Here is a 19,270-nt window from a genome sequence, read left to right on the forward strand (position 1 = left end):
ATTAATCTGCATGAGACTTTTCTCCAATCATAAAATTGCCTATATAGGCATGATCTTTTGTGACCTCTGCATAGGCCTCTAGTATGTAGAATGTCCTTTTCTATATTCCCATACAGATACTGGAGTCACTGTGAAATGAGTCTAAAAAGCTCTCATTATGTAATTGACACTTGTTCCATAATTACAGGGGTTGCCCATACTCAAAGATAATATTTCAGAATGTAGTCATCTTGTGGGTGAGCTGATTGTGGCTAGTCTGGATTGTGAGCCCCATTGGGGACAGGGACCAATTTGACATGCTTTGTGCAGCGCTGCGTAATCTGTGTGCGCTATATAAATAAAGAATTATTTATTATTATTAAAACGCTTACCAAGCGCCAGCAACAGGCTGGTGCACATTCATCTGGGATATGTATTATTAAGTTGTAACTATTAAATGGCTAGATACATTTCCTAAGAAATCTGCCTTCTTCCTAGTCCATGTCAATATAAGGGTGCAATCACGCGTGGCGTTTAACACAAATGTCAAAATCCATTGCAAAAGCTGAAGAGAGATTTGCTTAATTACCAGTTGTTAATATTTGCCTTTACAAAATACAACCTTGCATTAATGCATGCTTTTTTTAACACCTTGGGGGAGATTTATTAATCTGTCTATGACAGAATTATGTTGTAAGTTCACAGTAAAAAACTGGCTGCACCACATTTACAAAGGGTTTTAGACAGTTTTCTGACTCTTTGTCGACAAACTCGACAAAAAGGACATGGCCTAAGAAAAGGGGGTGTAGCCTCATGCCAAAAAGGTCCGTGCGCCAGAAATAGGAATTGTGTCCTAACTTTCTGGTGTTAAGTAAGCCAACTAATAGGTGCAGAGTACGACTAGACAGTCTTGTACAAGGACACATTTATCATCTAGCATTAGACACTTGTATAAATCTGGTGCAGAATAAAACTGTCCAGTCTAACTCTGCACTGGCTAACTTTAGGACACTTTTTATAAATTTGCCATGCAAATCATGTTAACACACGTTTTAACATATGCGTTACTGGTTGCATTTTGTAAATGCAATTGTTGACAGCTATTTAATTAGGCAAATATTTCCTCAGCTGTTGCAGTTGGTCCGATCTACATTCGTTTTTGCATATTTACCATGCATTTGTCTGGTTTTAATCCATTTTTCTTAACATTTTTATAGCTGCTTAGACTTCCACAAATGAAGAAAAACCAATTCAAACTGCCAAATGCATGGGAAATAGGCAAAAACGCACGCTCTTTAAAATGTGTTTTCAGTGCATTAAAAATGACCGCACCCTAGAAGGAGGATGACAACTACTGAAATATGCACAGTCTGAAAAAATACTTACAACCAAACTTTCATCTGTCTCTTCTACAGTAGGTAGGTGAGGTGCACCAAACTTCTCTGTGAGTTCTGCTATAGTTTTGAGGGGATGCTCTTCTGAAATTTTCTTCTGAAATTAAACAATCCGAATTAAGAGCTGCTTTAATCTGTTCTTTCTACTAATGGAATTCTTTTGACAATAGTTTTGTTTTTGGCATAAATAATAAAAAAGAAAATCCCACCCTTGCTGGCACCCACAGACTGTAAACCTTTCCTTGCCACATGTTTCTGTAAATTTCATTGCATTCTTGGTCAGAGAAATTTTGAAATGTATAAACAAAAAACGGAAATTACAGCATAAAGAGCCACAATAATAAACATTAACCCCTTAATGCTGCAGCCCTTTTTCATTTCTGCATTTTCATTTTTCACTCCCCACCTTCAAAAATCTATAACTTTTTTATTTTTTTATGTACAGAGTTGTGTTATGGCTTATTTTCTGCGTAACAAATTACACTTCAAAATATTGGTATTTAATCTTCCATGTCGTGTATTGGGAAGCGGTAAAAAAATTCCAAATGCAGTGAAATTGGTAAAAAAAAACGCATTCGCATTTTCTGCCGTATTCTTGTGGGCTTGGATTTTACGGATTTCACTGTATGCCCTTTATTCTTTGGGTCGGTACGATTATTGGGATACCAAATTTGTATAGGTTTTATAATGTTTTCATACATTTACAAAAATTAAAACCTCCTGTACAAAATTTTTTGGGGGGATTTTGCTGGTGCTAATAACTTTTTTATACTTTGGTGTACGGAGATTTGGGAGGTGTAGTTTTTTGCTGCTTTTGATGACGTTTACAATGTTATCATTTTTAGGACTGTTTGATCTTTTGATCATTTATTATAGGATTTTTTTTTTAAGTTCCATTTTCAACTTTGGGGCGCGATTTTCCATTATGGGGTTAAACGCAGTGAAAAAACCTTGTTATATTTTGATAGATTGGGCATTTCTGGCGCAGCGATACCTAAGGTGTTTATGATTTTTACTGTTTATTTATATCAGTTCTAGGGAAAGGGGGGTGATTTGAGTTTTTAGGTTTTTTTTAATTATAATTTAATTTTTTAAAATTTTTTTTTAATTTTTACTATTTTTCAGACTTCCTAGTGTCAGGGTCGCTAGGGAGAATGCTGGGACTTCTGGTTCTTCTGCTGGTGCCAGCAGCGTTCTCCGACCCCCGGCGCGTATCCGTGCAAACTCCACCTCTCGTCCCGGGCAGCGGCTGCTAAGATCTCGCGCTGTCTAGGAGTTGTGTTCGGAACTGCTGGGACTTGTGGTACCTCTGCATGATGCCTGGTTGTTCTGCACCATGAGGGGTTAATTCCCAGAAGCTGTCCAGCTCCTATCAGGTTCTGGAGGTGAAGTTCTGGCTGCATAAATTGCAGCTTCACTAGTCACCTGTGCCAGTGTTTGAAATCCCTTCTCCACTCGCTCTCAGCATTAGGTTTGACTTGCTCTGTATCTGTATTGTTGTGACTTCGGCTCGTTTTTGACATTGACTCTTTGCCTACTGATTTTGCTATTGACGTACCCTCTCGTTGTGACTCCGGCTAGTTTACTATTCTTTTGTGTTTTATGTTTGTCAGTCTGTTTGTGTTTCCCTTCCCACACTTATCCAGTGTATTTCGAGTCTTCAAGTAGTCGCCCCACGGTTTAGCGTGGGGGGGCTATAGGAAGGGACAGAGGTTGGGGCTAGCTCAGGGCACACTATCCCCTGTCTTTTGTGTTACCCAACCCTAACACCTAGGGTACTTTAACCCAAGGTTGTCTGTACAGTATGACAGTATATGGGGATTTTACTCCTCATTCATTACAATATGCTGATAGCACATTGTAATGAATGGGTTAACCCGAAGAAGCCTCGGGTCTTCGGAAGACCCGAGGCTTCCACGGCGACGCATCGCCACTCCCCGATGACGTCACAGGGAGCGATGTGCTTTTGTATTAGCAGCTCAATAACGGAACCATGGAGGGATGGTGTAACATAAAAGCTTTATTCAGAATTGTTGGCGGGATTTACGTGTTTCTTGCAACATTTTAGACAAGTTCTGGGTGTTGTTAATATGTTATATTAACATTAGGAGCAAAGAATCAAATGTTCCTCCTCCGCTACACTATGGAAAATTAAAGAAAACTCAATATGTGACAAGAGCGCAAATGTGATAATTGTTCTAGAAACGCCGATGCGATCGGGCCGGGTGGGCGCGGCTTTGTCTGCGTTTGCAAGCGCAGACAAAGCGCTACGTGTGTCATCACCCAAAGGGTGAAAGAGGTATTCCAGGTTTTAAAATCTGATCAGATCAACATTCGATTGGTGGGAAGTCCAACATCCAGCAACACCGGTGTAATTTGGAGTAAGCAGTGAAATCCGTGAACACTGTGTCCTCATGAAAATGGCGCAAATGCAATTTTTCTACAATTTCATCGCATTTGGAATTTTTTTCCAGCTTCCCAGTAACCGGCATGGAATATGAAATGCTGTCTCTAGGAAGCACAGTTTGTTACAAAGAAAACAAGCCCTGCTACATCTACTGTACAGCTCTGTACACGGAAAAATGCAAAAGAATAAATTGTCTTGCTCCTTAAGGGGTTAAAGTATCAGAGTATCTCAGTAGCTATAACAAATCCCACCTGTTGTTGTTCCTCCATTTTTTGCTGAATCAAAAGTTCCTCTTGCTTTAGTTTTTCAATGGTCTCAAGCTCTTGCCTTGCCTCTTCCTTTTCCCTTTCTAGCTGTTCTCTCTCCAGTTTCCTCTTAAAAGTAACAATAATAATACAAATATTTTAAAATGTTTAAGAAAATGATAGATATTGACATTTTTTTCTTGAATCATGTTTGCAATTGAATAGTTCAGGGGAATATACAAACCATACTAATACATCTTATTATGCCGTCAACCCCTCTCCTACATGCTAAACTGCTCAGCAGATATTGACCTAATAAACCAAAATGTTCTTGAGAATCTAAATACTTTCCTGATTATGTTTCCTTTATGGCTTATGGCATCGCCCATAAACCCACTTTCAATTAAGATATAAATTGGTTGTATAAAGTCACAGAGGCGGAGAGCTCTCTCCTCCTAAGGGTGGTGACACACATGGTGTTTTTAGGCCATTTTAGTTGTGCGTTTTCAGATCGTAAAAAAACCGCATGTGGTTTTGACCAGTTTGAATTAAGATAATTGGTCAAACCTGTCAAAAACCACTGATTTCACCAGACTCTGCTTGTGCTTCAATGTTCTCCTCCAGTTCAGCCCCCACTGGACTCATGAGTCCAGTGGGGGCTGAACTGGAGGAGAACATTGGAGCACAAGCAGAGTCTGGTGAAATCAGTGGTTTTTCCACTCAGGTGACAAGAGAGGAGGAGCAGGAGCATCCGGAGGAGGTAGAAGACGAGGCAGATGACCCAGAAGCACCGTGGTAGTATACAGTGCAGATGGAGGCCGGGAGTCCCTCACTTGCGCAGATGGCCCGCAGCATGCTGCTTTGCTTAATTAGTGATAGCCAAATAGTCAACGTCCGGCATAGGGGTGACTTTTGACTCTCCACCCTCTTGGACCCTAGCTACTGGTCAAAAATGGGTGACTTTTTTCCAGCTGCTCAGAGGGAGGAACAACTGGCATACTATAGAGAATACTGTGCACACAGTTGGCCGCTGCCTATGTGTGCCGTTGTCCATCCTCTGTCAGGTCTGACGGGGGATTCCTGGCAGTCATTGCTGTGGGGAGATGGGGTTGGGGTAGGAGCAGTAGCAGCTCCATCAGCAGCAGCTAAGTCTGGATTCCTTAATGAGCAACTTCCTTCACACGCCTAGTGAGGAGGGTAGCCGCCATCAGCAGCAGCAGCAACAGCACATGGAGCAGACTCTGCACCAGCAGGTGGTGGCCTACTTGGACAGCATTTTACCACCTCAGGTAGAGGATCCCATGGACTACTGGGCAGCCAAACTTGATGCGTCGGCACAACTTGCAGAGTTTTCAGTAAAGAAGCTGTCCTGGACAGCCAGTAGTGTTGCATCAGAGCGCGTGTTCAGTGTGGCGGGAGCCATCGTCACCCCAAGGAGCACCCGCTTGTCCACCCGTAATGTGGAGAGACTAACCTTTGTAAAGATGAATCAGGCTTGGATCGGCCAGGATTTCAACTCACCAATGCCTTATGCATCAGATCAGCCAAGACGCCTCCCCCAAACAATGAGAAATGAGTCTAGGTTCTAACTACCTGCCTCAGCCAATATTCTGATGCTGCCACCTCCCTGATGCCACACAGCTACTGCCAGTTGCCCCATCTGCCTCCTACCATTTTTACCAGGGACTAGAATTGTCCGCCACCTCCACACTATATCATTGTTCCACTCTGTGGGCTCCTGCTACTGCTGACGCCACCTCCACACTATATCATTGTGCCACTCTGTGGGCTCCTGCTGCTGATGCCACCCCCATATTATATCATTGTGCTACTCTGTGGCCTACCATGTTACAGCCACCTCCACACTGACCTCATGCTGCTGCTGCTGGTGCCACCTATGCAGTTCTTTTTTGGCAAAGACCTGATATTTTCAGGAAAACTGTAATGTATTGTGCATGTGGCGTCTCGAATCTTCAAATTCAAATGGAAAATTTCAATTTCAAATTTAAACTTTGTCATTGTGCCACAATGTGGGCTCCTGCTGCTGTCGCCACCTCCACACTCTATCATTGTGCCACTATGTGGCTTTCCCTGTTGCTGCCTCCATGTTGTGCCACTCTTCGCCCTACTCATGCTGCTGCCAACTGACCGCTGTCTCCCTGGAACACCATGTGATTTTCATAATGCTGTTTTCACCCTCCATCGCACTATGATGTTGCCACTATGTTTAGTTTCCCCCTTCATTTCATCTGTTAGAAGGAATGAAATGCCTCAAGATTGATAGCCAAAAGCAGGAGTGGATACAGAACACAGAGGACATGCAAATATTCCATTTACTGGTCATCTCTGTTTTGGATCCACTACTGTTTGTTTTTGGCTTTAGCAATACTGATGATGGACTATTGACCGATTGAAAGCAGACACTGACGGATGAAATGAAGGGCAAAATTGATCAGTGACGTCAATGCAGAATTACTGCCATCACCCTCTGCACTCTTTTGGGGTTTTCTACCAGTATCCGCGTTTAATAGAACAGGTTGTGTCGTAATCTTTGGAATCAATCAAAGAGTGTAAAAATAGTGCACTCTTTGATGTTATAGTGGGATCTTGGTGCTCAGCTCAGTCCTTTCGAGCTGGCACAGACATTACCTCTGTTGGTCTCTGTAAGTGCACATGGAATTGAAGAGTGAAGCGTTTCTAAGAGCGGCGACTGTCATATGCGTGTCATACTAAAACACAGCATTGTTTGAAGACCAAACCACACTCCCTATGCATATTTAAGCATGGCACAATGTTCTAAACACCCTTCAGGCTCTCTGCAGCCAGGAAATACCTGTTTTTTAAACGTGATTCGTCATGATTCGATTCGGATCAAATTTTTTCAAAAAATTTGGCGAATCCGGGCTAACCGAATTTTATCAAATTCCTCCATCTCCATCTCTATCTCTAAACCCTCCATCTACAAAGTTGATTTTCTGGATGATGCCACCACACTGATGGAAACATGATCTGGAAGATGGTTCACAACACACTAGTACTGGTTTATTAGGTCAATTTCTGCTGACTGGTTCCCTTTAATAAAGTTGTGCATAAACAAAATGTCAAAGACCTATAGCGTTGTTGTAAAGAAAAGTGGGATGATGTGAAAGACACAATACACAATACTATTCCTTTAACTCACTGCTGGTACATGGGGTCTTTTCAAAATTAGTTTCCCATTTTGGCCTAGTTTTTCGTAAATAATGACACACTGGAATCTGTTGTGCCTTTTATCTGCTCTAAAACCATAAAATAGACTGCATTTGATTGGCTCAGAGGATTCACAACTATTTAGAAGTCATTCATAGGGATGGGTCACACTACCTTCTCATGTTCATTTAGATTACTTCTGTACTTGTAAATAAAGTGAGCCAGATACTCAATAGGGTCCGCTGGTCTTTTCTCCACGATTTCTGCCAAGCCTTCTACCAGGCATTTCCCTATTGTTCTCTTCACATATTCAGAGTCCATTGTCACCTAGGAATACAAAATGTGTCACAAGTTTCAGGTGTATCCCAGCCTTTGTTGAGCATCATGTGCAGTGTTACAAACAAGTATATAAAGGCACAACATAGTGATATCATCAATGAGAAATTAGCATATCAGTGCTGGAAATGTACAAAATCGCTGTATATAATATAACGATACATATACTCAATATTAACATTGTTCCATTGCAACATTGTATATGTATTATGAAGCAACAATAGTGAAGAAGTGAAAAATAATAATATATATATGCATTCATCTGTGTGTATATAAATGTGGAGTCCCTCCTGAACAATCAGACAAAGCGTACGTGAATTGTGTCAGAAAAACGTGACTGCGCATGTCAGTGGTATCGCATTAAGCACAGATACTGGAGAATAGATGTGTGCGCACCAGTAGATTTCAATCCAAACACGCCATCTTGTGTCCGGGTAGCGACACATATGTGGCGCATGCGCACGGCCTCAGATATCTCCGAGGCGGCCATCTTGGATAAGGTAAATCCTACTTACAGTAAGATTTGTAGTTATAAAACATATTCATCGTCATAAAAAGAGCCTGACAACGTAAGTGCTCAAGAATTATGTGGCTATGCCTATCAATAGTAGACATGGAACATGGAGAATCTATCTCTACTAGCATATTTGGCAAAGAAATCACAGTGTCCAGTAGGGCACCTACAGAAAACTAAGTAGCCACAAAATATGGGCTAGGAAACAATACACACAATGCTAAGTAGGTTTCCGCAAAATCTATGGGTCACTGACTAGGGCCACTTAATTATTCATTGACTAACACTGTTTAACTATTCCTGAGCCCCAGGCAGACACTGGTTCTGGTGGGGACTGGTTTGACTTCATTACAGGCAGGCCCAGGTTACATGTGTTGACCCCACTAAGTGCCATCAGATGGGTATGAAATGTCTACAGTATGAAATGTCTTTTATGTGAAATCTAACCTGTTTAAAAAAATCTCCCCCCTAAGGGCTTGCCGTTCAAACGTGGCAACGCAAAATTTGAGAGCTCCTAACATCTACAAGGAATATACCTCCATGCCGCACCCAGTATCGTCTTATTCCACCAGAAACCATAGATTGTGAACTTTGGGGTTCCCTCTTGATAGCCAGGTACCACTTGGCCTGAGCCTCCGTCCACAGGCTCGGGTGGACGGAGGCTCAGGGCCATGCACTACACCACCAGCGCAGCTAATTGGGCGTCTGCAGGGTACATACAACTGTGTTCGGCAGCCCGGAGTTCCCCCCAGCTGACCCCCTGGATGATTGGTGATCCCGGCAGCATATTCTGGGGTTGGGGCCTAACTGTGAGTGAAGCCGCGGCCTCCTAGAGGCTCCAGCTAACTACCAATTACCCCAGCCATCTCCCCTGGTATCTGTACACCCTCTGGTTCCCTCCTTGAATGGATTATAACACACTGGAGCCCACGATTGACTTTACTGTACCAGGGCCTAGCAAACCAGTGAAGCTGGGACCTGAAGTTTTGGCCTAGCCGGGCCTAGTGTCACTGGACTCAAATAGTTTACCACAGCTCTGCTGCTCTATCTCCAGGGCACACGACTCTCCCTGTCAGCTTAAACCCTCTCAACCCAAGGTCCGGACCTGCATCTGGAATCCACCTAACCTGTTTATTCCAGTCCCCAGACCATCATTTGCCTACTTCATCACACCTGTCAAAGCAACTTGCCCACCATCACCTGATACACCACCTACAGGTCAGTGTTATTGGTGGCCTACTTTTCCCTCTGGGCTATATTCACTTTTAACCTAGTGTAACACCTTGCAAATATGGGTCTTAAAATAATATTGCTTAATAGAATTGCCCCCCAAAAATATCTATGATGTGGCGAGAGGCTTACCAACAAAAATCTGACATTCTCTGTATTCAAGAGACCCACATCGCAAATAGGTTCTCAGCCCCTCGTCATCATATAAACCTTCTCTGCCATTATCTCCTCCACCGATGTAAAAATCAAGAGAGAGGGGTGCTAATTGCATTTCCCACTCCCTGGCCCCAACCATACACTCCCAGATTGTCGACCCAGAGAGTCGATTCGTAAAAATAGTCTGCACTGTCAACAACATGGATCTAACCTTGGTCAATCTATATGCCCTAAACAAGCACCAACTACGGTTTATACAAAAAGTGTGGAGAACAGTATCCGGAGTGCAAAAAGGCTCACTACTTATATGCAGGAACTTTAACGAAACACCTGCACCATCAATCGACACTACTACCCTGTCCCTCCATCCTCACCTCACCCTAACCAATTGTTATGGAACAACTCCCTCTATGATGTATGGAGATGCAGAGACTGACCCCTGGGGGGGTTACCCAACTGTGGCAGGAGAGGCTACAATTACGGAATTTGCTTCTCTACAATTATAAATAAAATATAAAAAACCTTAAAATACGGTACTATACCTGTCACGGGTGCTCCCACGACCTATGCCTCAGGTCGTGAGCTCACCTGTGCCCCTCTCCGTGCAGCTCAGCTTTGGAAGTTTTAAACCGCTGGCTATTCCCAGAATTTCTTATAATCCAGCCTGTCCCTGCACACCCTGCCAAATCTTTGTGCCTTGTGCCTTTGAGAAATCTTGGTTCCTGATGCCCTATGCTTCTATTCTGAATTCCCATTGTAATCCGGTTCCATTCCTGCCTACGCTCCTCTGCTGCCTGGCTTGACCTATAGCTACTTCCCGACTCTGATCTCGTGTTGCCCGTCCAGACCTCCTGCCTATCCCCAGCTACCCCAGATACCCGATACCAATATTTTACTTTCAAGAAAAGATTATCTGAATATTTAGGGTTCAGTCACATGGGGCGTTAACATTGTGTTTAGAAATGCAGTGCAAAATTCTGGGGGCGGGGCTCAGTCTGATCACATTTGCATTTCCCTTGAAACCCATGCGATCAGTAATTGTCAGCAGTGATTTGCCAGGAGAAGCTTTAGTGCTGACAGTGTAGAATATGTGTTGTACTGGTTATCCTGGTAATGTTAATAAAATAGTATACTAAATAGTATAATTTAGGGCTCATGTAGACAGGTGTATTTGATGTCCATGTGCTATCCTTTTTTTACGGATGGAAAACGGACCCACTGTTTCCTATGGCTCTGTTCACATGTACATTTTTTTCACGGATGTGCAGACAGTGAGAAAAAATAGCAGCATGCGTTATTTTGTCTTACATGTGTACATCCATAGAAGTCAATGGATCCACAAAAAAATGGACGGCAGAGTATTTTTTCTCAAATGTTGCTAGGCAAGAAGGGCAGGGCAAGAAGTAGATTAGAAACCCATCAGCATTTTTGCATATGTGAAAGAAACGGATGGCGTACGGATGTGGAAAAAAAGGATACGATATGGTCTGGACACAGACATCACGTCCGCATTTTTTGCAGATGGGCAGCGGACATGGCTGTCTGAATGACCCCTTATTTTTTGTCTTTTTGTCAATTAATTTAACTGTATTATATGCTTAAAATATCATTACCAATCATCATTATCAATATCAATCATCATCAATAATAACCTCTGAGAAGATCCCTCTCCATATACCAGTGCATTAAACCTGTGTCACTGTGTAACAGTGAAGCTCTTGGGTACATAAAATCCTTCCGTTGACAACCACTAACCCCATAACCCAGTGGATAGTGGCTCTGTCTCTCAATGGCAGGTGGAGTGAGAAGGCTTGGGTTCAAATCCCAGGCTGGGCAAATATATATTTAATTGAATTAAATAGAAATCTTGTGTCTGGGGAATCCCTGGGAGGTGTAGACACCGTATGTGGACAGATGGTGATATAAACCTATTGACGTGGTCCCTGCTAACCCAACACATCTCTCAATGTCCAATGTCTGCTCTGCATACAGGAGTCTGTGGAAGTCATTTAGTACCGCACGTAACAGAAACCTGGTATTGAACCGTTCTGGCTTTGAAAGTATCATATAAGTACCGTCAAAAGTCTAACCTGCTTTGCAGCGGGCTCTGGTGGAAACCGGGTACTACTTCGACTCCAGTCCCAGGTCTAGGCTTACGTCATTGTCCGTGGTGGTGAAGTGTGTCCACTAACCCTGGAGCCTGACAGTAAGATCCGCTCATGAAACCCGCCAAGGTCCCACAACCTGAAATGGCTGATCTCACCACCGTAATGGTCCAGCAGTCCCGGCAGATTGCCATGCAAGGTGAACAGCTTGGACAATTCACCGCCATGTTGCAGCAATTGATAACTACTCAGAAACAGCGTCAAGCTAATGCGGCTCCTCCTTCTTCTCCGGTTAGCCTGCCTGCCGCTGAACCTAGGCTGAGACTTCCCATGACACCAAAGTATGATGGGGACCCCAATTTGTGCAGGGGCTTTCTCATCCAGTGCTCCCTGCACATTGAGCTTATGCTGACACAGTTTGTCACGGAACGATCTAAGGTGGCATTCATCATTAGCCTTCTCTTCGGGAAGGCTCTGGCATGAGCTACTCACCTCTGGAACAGAAAAGACCCGGTCACAGCTGTGATTACCTCCTTCTTCGCTGAGTTCTGAGTTGAGGAACCTGCAAGGGCGTCTTCTGCTGAGACCGCAGTGCTGAACCAGCACCAAGGGGACTTGTTGGTTGGTGATTTTGCTGTGCAGTTCCGTTGGTTTCAACTTTCAAAAAGGGGCTTTCTGGGCCGATTTAAGACGCAATGGCTGCACCTGCCATCTACACTGAGTGGTCTCATATCTCTGGCCACTCAGAATGACATACTGAGGGTTCTGAGGAGCAGCGTCTGGAACAACTGCAAGTCAGGACTCAACGTTTGCCCCACCTGGCTCCTGTCTTCCAAAGACCGTGCCTGCCACCTTCCGTGTCTGCTGCAGAGGAACCAATGTAGGTGGATAGAGCTCGACTGACCACCCAAGAGTGTTCAAGAAGGAGAACCTCTGTCTTTATTGTGCCAGCCCGAACCACTTTCTTGGGACTTGTCCTGTCCGTCTTCAGCGTCCAGGAAACGCACGCACCTAGGGTTCTTGGGAGAAGTGTCCCTGGGTGAGAGCAAAGCTACTTCATGCCTGAATATTCCCGTTTTGCTCAGCTCTGGAACAGGTAGCCAGTTCCAGATTTCTGCCTTCTTGGATTCTGTCTCTGCAGGAAACTTTGTGGAAGCTACTCTGGTCTCCCAGGCTCATTTCCCTCTGGTCCGTCTTGAAAAGCCCTTAGTCATCTCTTCTGTCAGCGGCCTAATCTTCTCCGATGCGGTACTGCACTGAGCCACTGTTCCTGCAAGTCGGAGTGCTACACAAGGAGAGACTGTCCTTCTATGTGTTACTAGGTACACATATTCCATCCTGTTGGGCCTTCCGTGGTTGCAACTCCATGCACCTGTGCTTAACTGGAAGACAGGAGAGATTCTTCGTTGAGGACCAGAGTGCCAGTCTCACTGTATGGTGGTTCCTCATGCAGTACCTGTCATGGCCTTTGCTGTGTCCACTAAGCCACTGGTGTGTCTCCCAGCTTCTTATCAAGATTTTGCAGATGTCTTTTTGAAGACGCAAGCAGAGACTTTGCAAGCATACCGTCCCTACGACTGCCCTATTAACTTGCTGCCGGGCACATCTCCTCCACGGGGTCAGATGTACCTACTGTATGTGCCCAAAACTGCAGCAATGTCAGCCTACGTCAAAGAAAATCTGCAGAGGGGGTTCATACGTAAATCCTCTTCTCTCTACCATTAAGAACCGCTATTCATTGCTGCTGATCACTGAATTGTTCGACCACCTACGTGGAGCCAAGGTCTTCTCCAAACTAGACCTACAGGGGGCCTATAACCTCATCCGTATCCACAAGGTTATGAGTGGAAGACCGCCTTTAATACTTGTGATGGACACTTTGAGTACCCGGTTATGCCATTTGGTAACGCATCAGCCATCTTTCAGGAATTCGTCGTCATCTTTAGAGACTTGTTATATACCTGTGTCGTGGTCTATCTTGACGACATCCTGGTGTTTTCTACGGACCTTAAGTCCCACAGATCCCGCGTAGGCAAGTCCTAAGTCATTTTAGAGCCAATCGCCTTTACGCCAAACTTGAGAAGTGCCAGTTCCATCAGAAGAGTCTTCCCTTCCTCGCCTATATCATCTCTGACAGGTCTATAGATGGATAAGTTGTCTGCGATTCTTCAATGGCCTCATCCAGTAGGACTGCGTGCAATAGAGAGATTCAATTACTATCGGCAGTCTATCCCGCACTTCTCCTCTCTTGTGTCTCCCATTGTCTCACCAAGAAGGGTGCTAATCCTAGGCTCTGCCCCTTCCCCCCTGCCTTTGCCTCAGCCTCAGTTCTCACACAGCCTGATACAGAGAAGCCTTTCCAGCTGGAAGTTGACGCCTCCTCAGTAGGAGCTGGGGCAGTGCTCACCCAGAAAAGACCCAAAGGCCGAACTCTCACTTGTGGCTTCTTCTCTAAGACTTTCTCCTCCACAGAGAGGAATTAGTTCATAGGGGACCAAGAACTATTGGCTATAAAGCTTCCCTTAGAAGAGGGGCGCTATCTCCTGGAGGGAGCTCATTTTCCGGTCTGCATATACACAGCTCACAAGAACCTCCTTTATCTCCAGACTACTCAGCGACTCAACCCGTGACAAGCTCGCTGGTCACTCTTTCCCATTTCAATTTCCTTATCTACTAATCCAAAGAACATCAAGGCTGACACTCTCTCTTGTGCCTCAGATGTCATTAGGGAAGAGCTAACTCCTCGGCATGTCATCCCTCCTGAGCGACTGGTCGTGGTCGCTCCAGTGGAACTTCGACAGCTACCTCCTAGCAAGACCTATGTCCGACTTTCTCTTTGGAAGGGGATACTGACTTGGGGACATTGCTCACGGTTGGCTAGGCACCCTGGGGCACCCTGTTGCCCTCATTTCCAGTTTCTATTGGTCAAGGATTTACGAGATTTTGTGGGTTCCAGCGCTTCCTGTGCCCAGCTGCCCATGGACTAATGTAGCTATGGATCTTCCTTGGGTCATACTGTCATCTGGGTGGTAACTGACCGGTTTTCCTCTACCGGGTCTGCCATCTGCTCTATGCCTTGCCAGTCTGTTCTTCCTTAACATCTTCCGGCCCCATGGACCTCCCCAGCACATAGTTTCTGACCTGGGGGTTTAGTTTGTTTCTAAATTCGGGCAATCCCTGTGGAACCAGCTTCAAGTGAAAATTTCTTCTGCCTACCACCCACCGTCTAATAGTAACCAGACGCTGGGCTGCCATCTCCGCCATTTTGTTTCAGCCCGTCAGGACCACTTGTTCACTCTTTTGGCATGGGCAGAGTTTTCTTATAATTCCCTTGATTCAGTATCTGCTGGCTTTGCTGCATTCTTCATTTATTCATGGACAGCACCCACGCCCTCCTCTTTCTCTACCTGTGTCCTCGGACGTTCCTGTCGTTGAGGAGTTGGTACAGGTGAACAGTCCATTTGAGAGCAGACTCGCCTTTACTTGCTACAGGCTTCTGCTGGAACCAAGGTCCAGGCCGATAAGAAGCACAAACCTCCTGGTTATCCTCCAGCTATGTCCGGCTAAAGATCCCTGGCTACAAACTTGGTCCACGTTTCCTGGGTCCTTTTAAGGTGCTAAGGCGCATCAATCCTGTGGCCTACAAGCTGCGACTTCCACCATGCGCATCCCAAACTCCTTCCACGTATCTCTACTCAAGCCAGTTATCCTAAACCGCTTCTCCTGGCAAGTTACTCCTCCTGCTCCTGAGGCTGACTCCAGCAACATATTTGAGTTGAAAGAGATCTTAGGCACGAAGACGGTGAGAGGTAAGCAGTTCGACAATATCCTGGATCGTTGCCTCCTGCAGAGATTCCTCCAGACCAAGAAGAGGGGGAGGCCAAAGGGTCATGGGGTCACCCGTGCCCCTCTCTGTGCCCTGCAGCTCCTATTCACCCGTCCTCGCTCCTGCTCCAGGTCTGGCAGCCATGCACGCGCGCCCACGTCTCCTAGGGCATGTGTGCACCGGCTTCAGGGGATTTAAATGGCCAGCCTCTCCCTGGACACCCTGCCAGATCTTTGTGCCTTTGAGAAAGCTTCGTTTATGATGCCCTGTGTCCGTGTTCTGAATTCCTGTTGTGACCCCGGTTCCATTCCTGACTACGCTTTTCTGCTGCCTGCCTTGACCAGTTACTACATCCCCGACTCTGATCCCGTGCTGCCTGTCATGACCTCCTGCCTGTCCCTGACTACGATTCTGCTCAATGCCTCTTTAACTCGCTTTGGCCGCCACGGCAGAGTCACACCAGTGGAACGACGTGGTGGTACCACGCCGAAGCAAGTGCAACTTGCTTTGCGACAGGCTCTGGTGAAAACCTGGTACCACTTAGACTCCGTTCCCATGTCATAGTCCATGGTGTTCCAGTAGGTCCACTACCCCTGGAATCAGACAATGACCAACACAACAAATCGGGGAGACTTTTGGCGGCCAGAGTTAAAAAAAAAAACTGGCTCACACACATCTATCATCCATCCACAAAAGAGAAGATGCTCTCACCAAGAAGCAGTCTTGGAAATCCTTGGCAATATCATAGCTCCTTATACAACTTAAAAAAACAACTCCACTATCTCCCCTCCCTCACAGGAAGAGATCGTCGGATTCTTAAATGAGCTGTCCCTGCCGCCTCTGACAGAACAATTGCAAAGCCTCCCGGAAATAGTGTCAACTATCCGAAAACTCCCCAAAAATAAATCTCCTTGACATCTTTTTTAAACGAATATTACCACAAATACTCACTGTCCCCTTCCTCCTTCGGGTATTTAACACAGAAGCCTCTAACCGAAGCTTCCCTCTTGACATGTTAAATGCTCTTATAGTCTCCTTCCCTAAACCTGCTAAACCCCCAACAGAGATGGCTAACTTTAGAACTCACTTCTTAATGGGGATGTGAAATTGTATGCAAACATTTTTGCAGCAAGATTAATAAAAGTAACAGCCTTTCTTATAAGGGACAACCAGACAGGTTTCACCAAAGCCTGCCGCAAAGTGGGTTGGTCTTGCGGCGGCATGGTGCCACCAGGTCGTTCCACAGGTGTGACTTGTCCGAGGTGGCAGTCAAGGCCGAGGTCCAAAATCAGCAGGGAATCTCTTGGTCAGGGACAGGGCTGGCAGCAGAAGAGCAAGGTCGTGAACAGGTCAGGGTCACAACAGGAGATCAACACACAGGTCACAGATAACAGCTTTTTTAATGGCATATAGTGCAAAGATCCGGCGGGGGATGCTGGAAGGAGCCATCTTTTATGGAATCCTGGGACACGGCTAGCGCTAATCAGCGGTACGCTGCCAGCGCATAGGTGCTGGGTGGCAGATGGAGAGGTAAGTGACATCGGGAAGGGCTACCAGGCATGGGGGCGCCAGCGACCAGATATGTGGATTGCAGGAACACTCGTGACAGTATCCCCCCCTTTGGTCTCCCCCTCTTCTTGGTCTGGAGAAACCTTTGCAGGAGGCTACCATCCAGGATGTTCTCCTCAGCCTCCCAGGATCTCTCCTCGGGCCCGAATGCCTTCCAGTCAACAAAGTAGAACCACTTACCTCTCACTAGAGTACTAAAAGTAGGGGAAAAAAACAAAACAAAGGCAAACAAGAGGATAGCGCCTCGTGTGATACTGTGAGGATAAGGAGAAAGAGGTACGTATGGTATCCAATGGAACCACGCAGAAAATAGGGGGGGTATGTAGGAAGTGACCCCCTCCTAGAGGTGTGCTTACCTTATTATAAAGTTAATGCGCTTTTAAAGTATCCGTAAGCTGCCCTTCAGCGTGCTGGTGTTTAACCTAAGTTAAACCAGTGATCCAATAGACAGAAGGGGTGGTTTAGAAAACCAAAAGAGGGCTGGAACGGCGCTATTCGGACAAGGGTCAAGAGGGAACCCTCTTGAAGACCCTTGTCCGAATAGCGCCGTTCCAGCCCTCTTTTGGTTTTCTAAACCACCCCTTCTGTCTACTTACCTCTCACAGTCTTCATGTTCATTACCGCTTAAACCTTGTAGACGTCAGTAGAGGAGGAAGTTGCCGAAGTAGGAGGAGGAGGTTAATGAGAGAAGTGGAAGGAGTTTGGGATAAGCATAGTGGGAGGAAGGCGGAGTTTAAATTCTATAGGATTTTTGCGCTTCGCCACCTCAAAAGGACCAAGAAAGCGTGGGTCAAAGACAGGAGGAGACCCTCTTTTATCAACCTGGATCTTGGTGCGGGCAGAGGCCCGAAGGAGACACTGACAAGTCTGTTTCCAAATCGATTTGAGGTCCTGTACCAACTCTTCTACCGCAGGGACATCCAAAAGAATGGACAGAGAGAGAAAAGGGCAAGGGATTCGTCCGTAGACAACAAAGAAAGGGGCTGCCCTAGCAGATTCAGAGTCCATGGAGTTATAAGAGAACTCAGCCCAAGGCAACAGATTGGACCAATCATCCTAACGGGCAGAGACATAATGGGGGAGATAACAGCCCAAAGTTTGGTTTCCACCTCTCCACGTGATCCTTTGATTGAGGGTGATAAGCAGAATAAAAGTCCAGATTCACTTGCAGCTGGTTACACAAGGATCGCAAGAACTTGGACACAAAATTAACCCCCGATTAGACACGATGGGGCACATTTACTTACCCGGTCCAGTCGCGATCCAGCGGCGGGTTCTCCGGCGCTGATTCGGGTTCTGCCGGGATTCACTAAGGTCCGTGCGCCGATATTCACCAGGTGTCGCTGCTGCGCCGAGGTCCGCTGGAGTTCACCTGCTTTTTTCTGGTGTATGTGAGTGCTTGATCTTGCGACACAAATGGCTTTTTAAATTCTGCGTTTTTTCCGAATCCTTCGGGTTGTCCGGTGGCCACGCCCCCCGATTTCTGTCGCGCGAAAGTCGGCGCGATTGCGCCAAAAATCGATCGCGTGCGCCACAATCCCGTGAAATACAGCGCAAAGCGGAAATATTCGGGAAAAACCTGACGGATTCGCGGCTGCGGACCCTTAGTAAATGTGCCCCGATGTGTTGAGAAAGTCCATGAAGCCGGAGGATGTGTTAAAACATCAAACTGGCAAGACGTGGAGCAGACGGGAGACCTGCAAGAGAAACAAAATGAGATATCTTGGACCAGAGGCGGGGATCGGCGTCCTTCTTGGTGAGCGCCACGATGCGAGATACAAGTGGAGAAATGCGGGAAAAAATTGTTTGCAAAGCCCAGGAACCCCTGAATGGCTTGTAGACCTTCTGGACGCAGCCACTGTAGAACTGCAGACAGTTTGACAGGATCCATACGAAGGCCTCTGTTGGAGATTATATAGCCGTGGAAAGGAAGATACAGTTACAGTCAGTTTGTGAAACTGACATTTCTCGAGCTTGGCATAGAGACGATTGGCTGAGAGAGGGTACACCCAGCCCCGTGGAGGAGAAGCACCCGGCAACAGATCTACAGGACAGTCGTAGGGAGGCAATGTCTCTGCTTGCTTCTTGGAGAACACATCAGCAAAGTCCTGGTGACATGTTGGTAGGCCCTCCAAAACCTTGGAGTTACAGAGGAGGTCTAGACCGGTACTGGTAGAGGCGCCCCCATGCAGCGGAATTGACACTCTGGGCCCCAACGAAGATTCTCCCCTGTCCTTCAGTTAAGGACAGGTGCGTGGAACTGCAGCCACGGAAGTCCCAGCAAGGGGGAGGAGGTGGAGTGTGGTAGCATGTAGAAGGA

The 19,270-nt window shown here is 45.9% G+C and overlaps 1 protein-coding gene across 4 annotated transcripts in view; it reads right to left on the bottom strand.

Annotated features, from left to right (window-relative positions):
• Positions 1 to 19,270, bottom strand: part of LOC140105741 (DPY30 domain-containing protein 1-like) — a 94,087-nt gene that overhangs the window by 4,067 nt on the left and 70,750 nt on the right. For 3 of the 4 annotated variants that reach the window (XM_072129773.1, XM_072129772.1, XM_072129771.1), the window contains exons 2-4: positions 7,389 to 7,541; positions 4,032 to 4,154; positions 1,366 to 1,470 (exon numbers count right to left, since the gene is read on the bottom strand). In XM_072129773.1, the coding sequence (XP_071985874.1) occupies positions 1,366 to 1,470; positions 4,032 to 4,154; positions 7,389 to 7,535 (375 nt within the window). In that variant the 5' untranslated portion in view covers positions 7,536 to 7,541. The remainder of the gene's footprint in view (positions 1 to 1,365; positions 1,471 to 4,031; positions 4,155 to 7,388; positions 7,542 to 19,270) is intronic. The other variant, XM_072129774.1, reaches the window with a different exon arrangement.

Source organism: Engystomops pustulosus, chromosome 11 (genome assembly GCF_040894005.1).
Source record: "Engystomops pustulosus chromosome 11, aEngPut4.maternal, whole genome shotgun sequence".
In the NCBI taxonomy this organism is placed as follows: domain Eukaryota; kingdom Metazoa; phylum Chordata; class Amphibia; order Anura; family Leptodactylidae; genus Engystomops; species Engystomops pustulosus.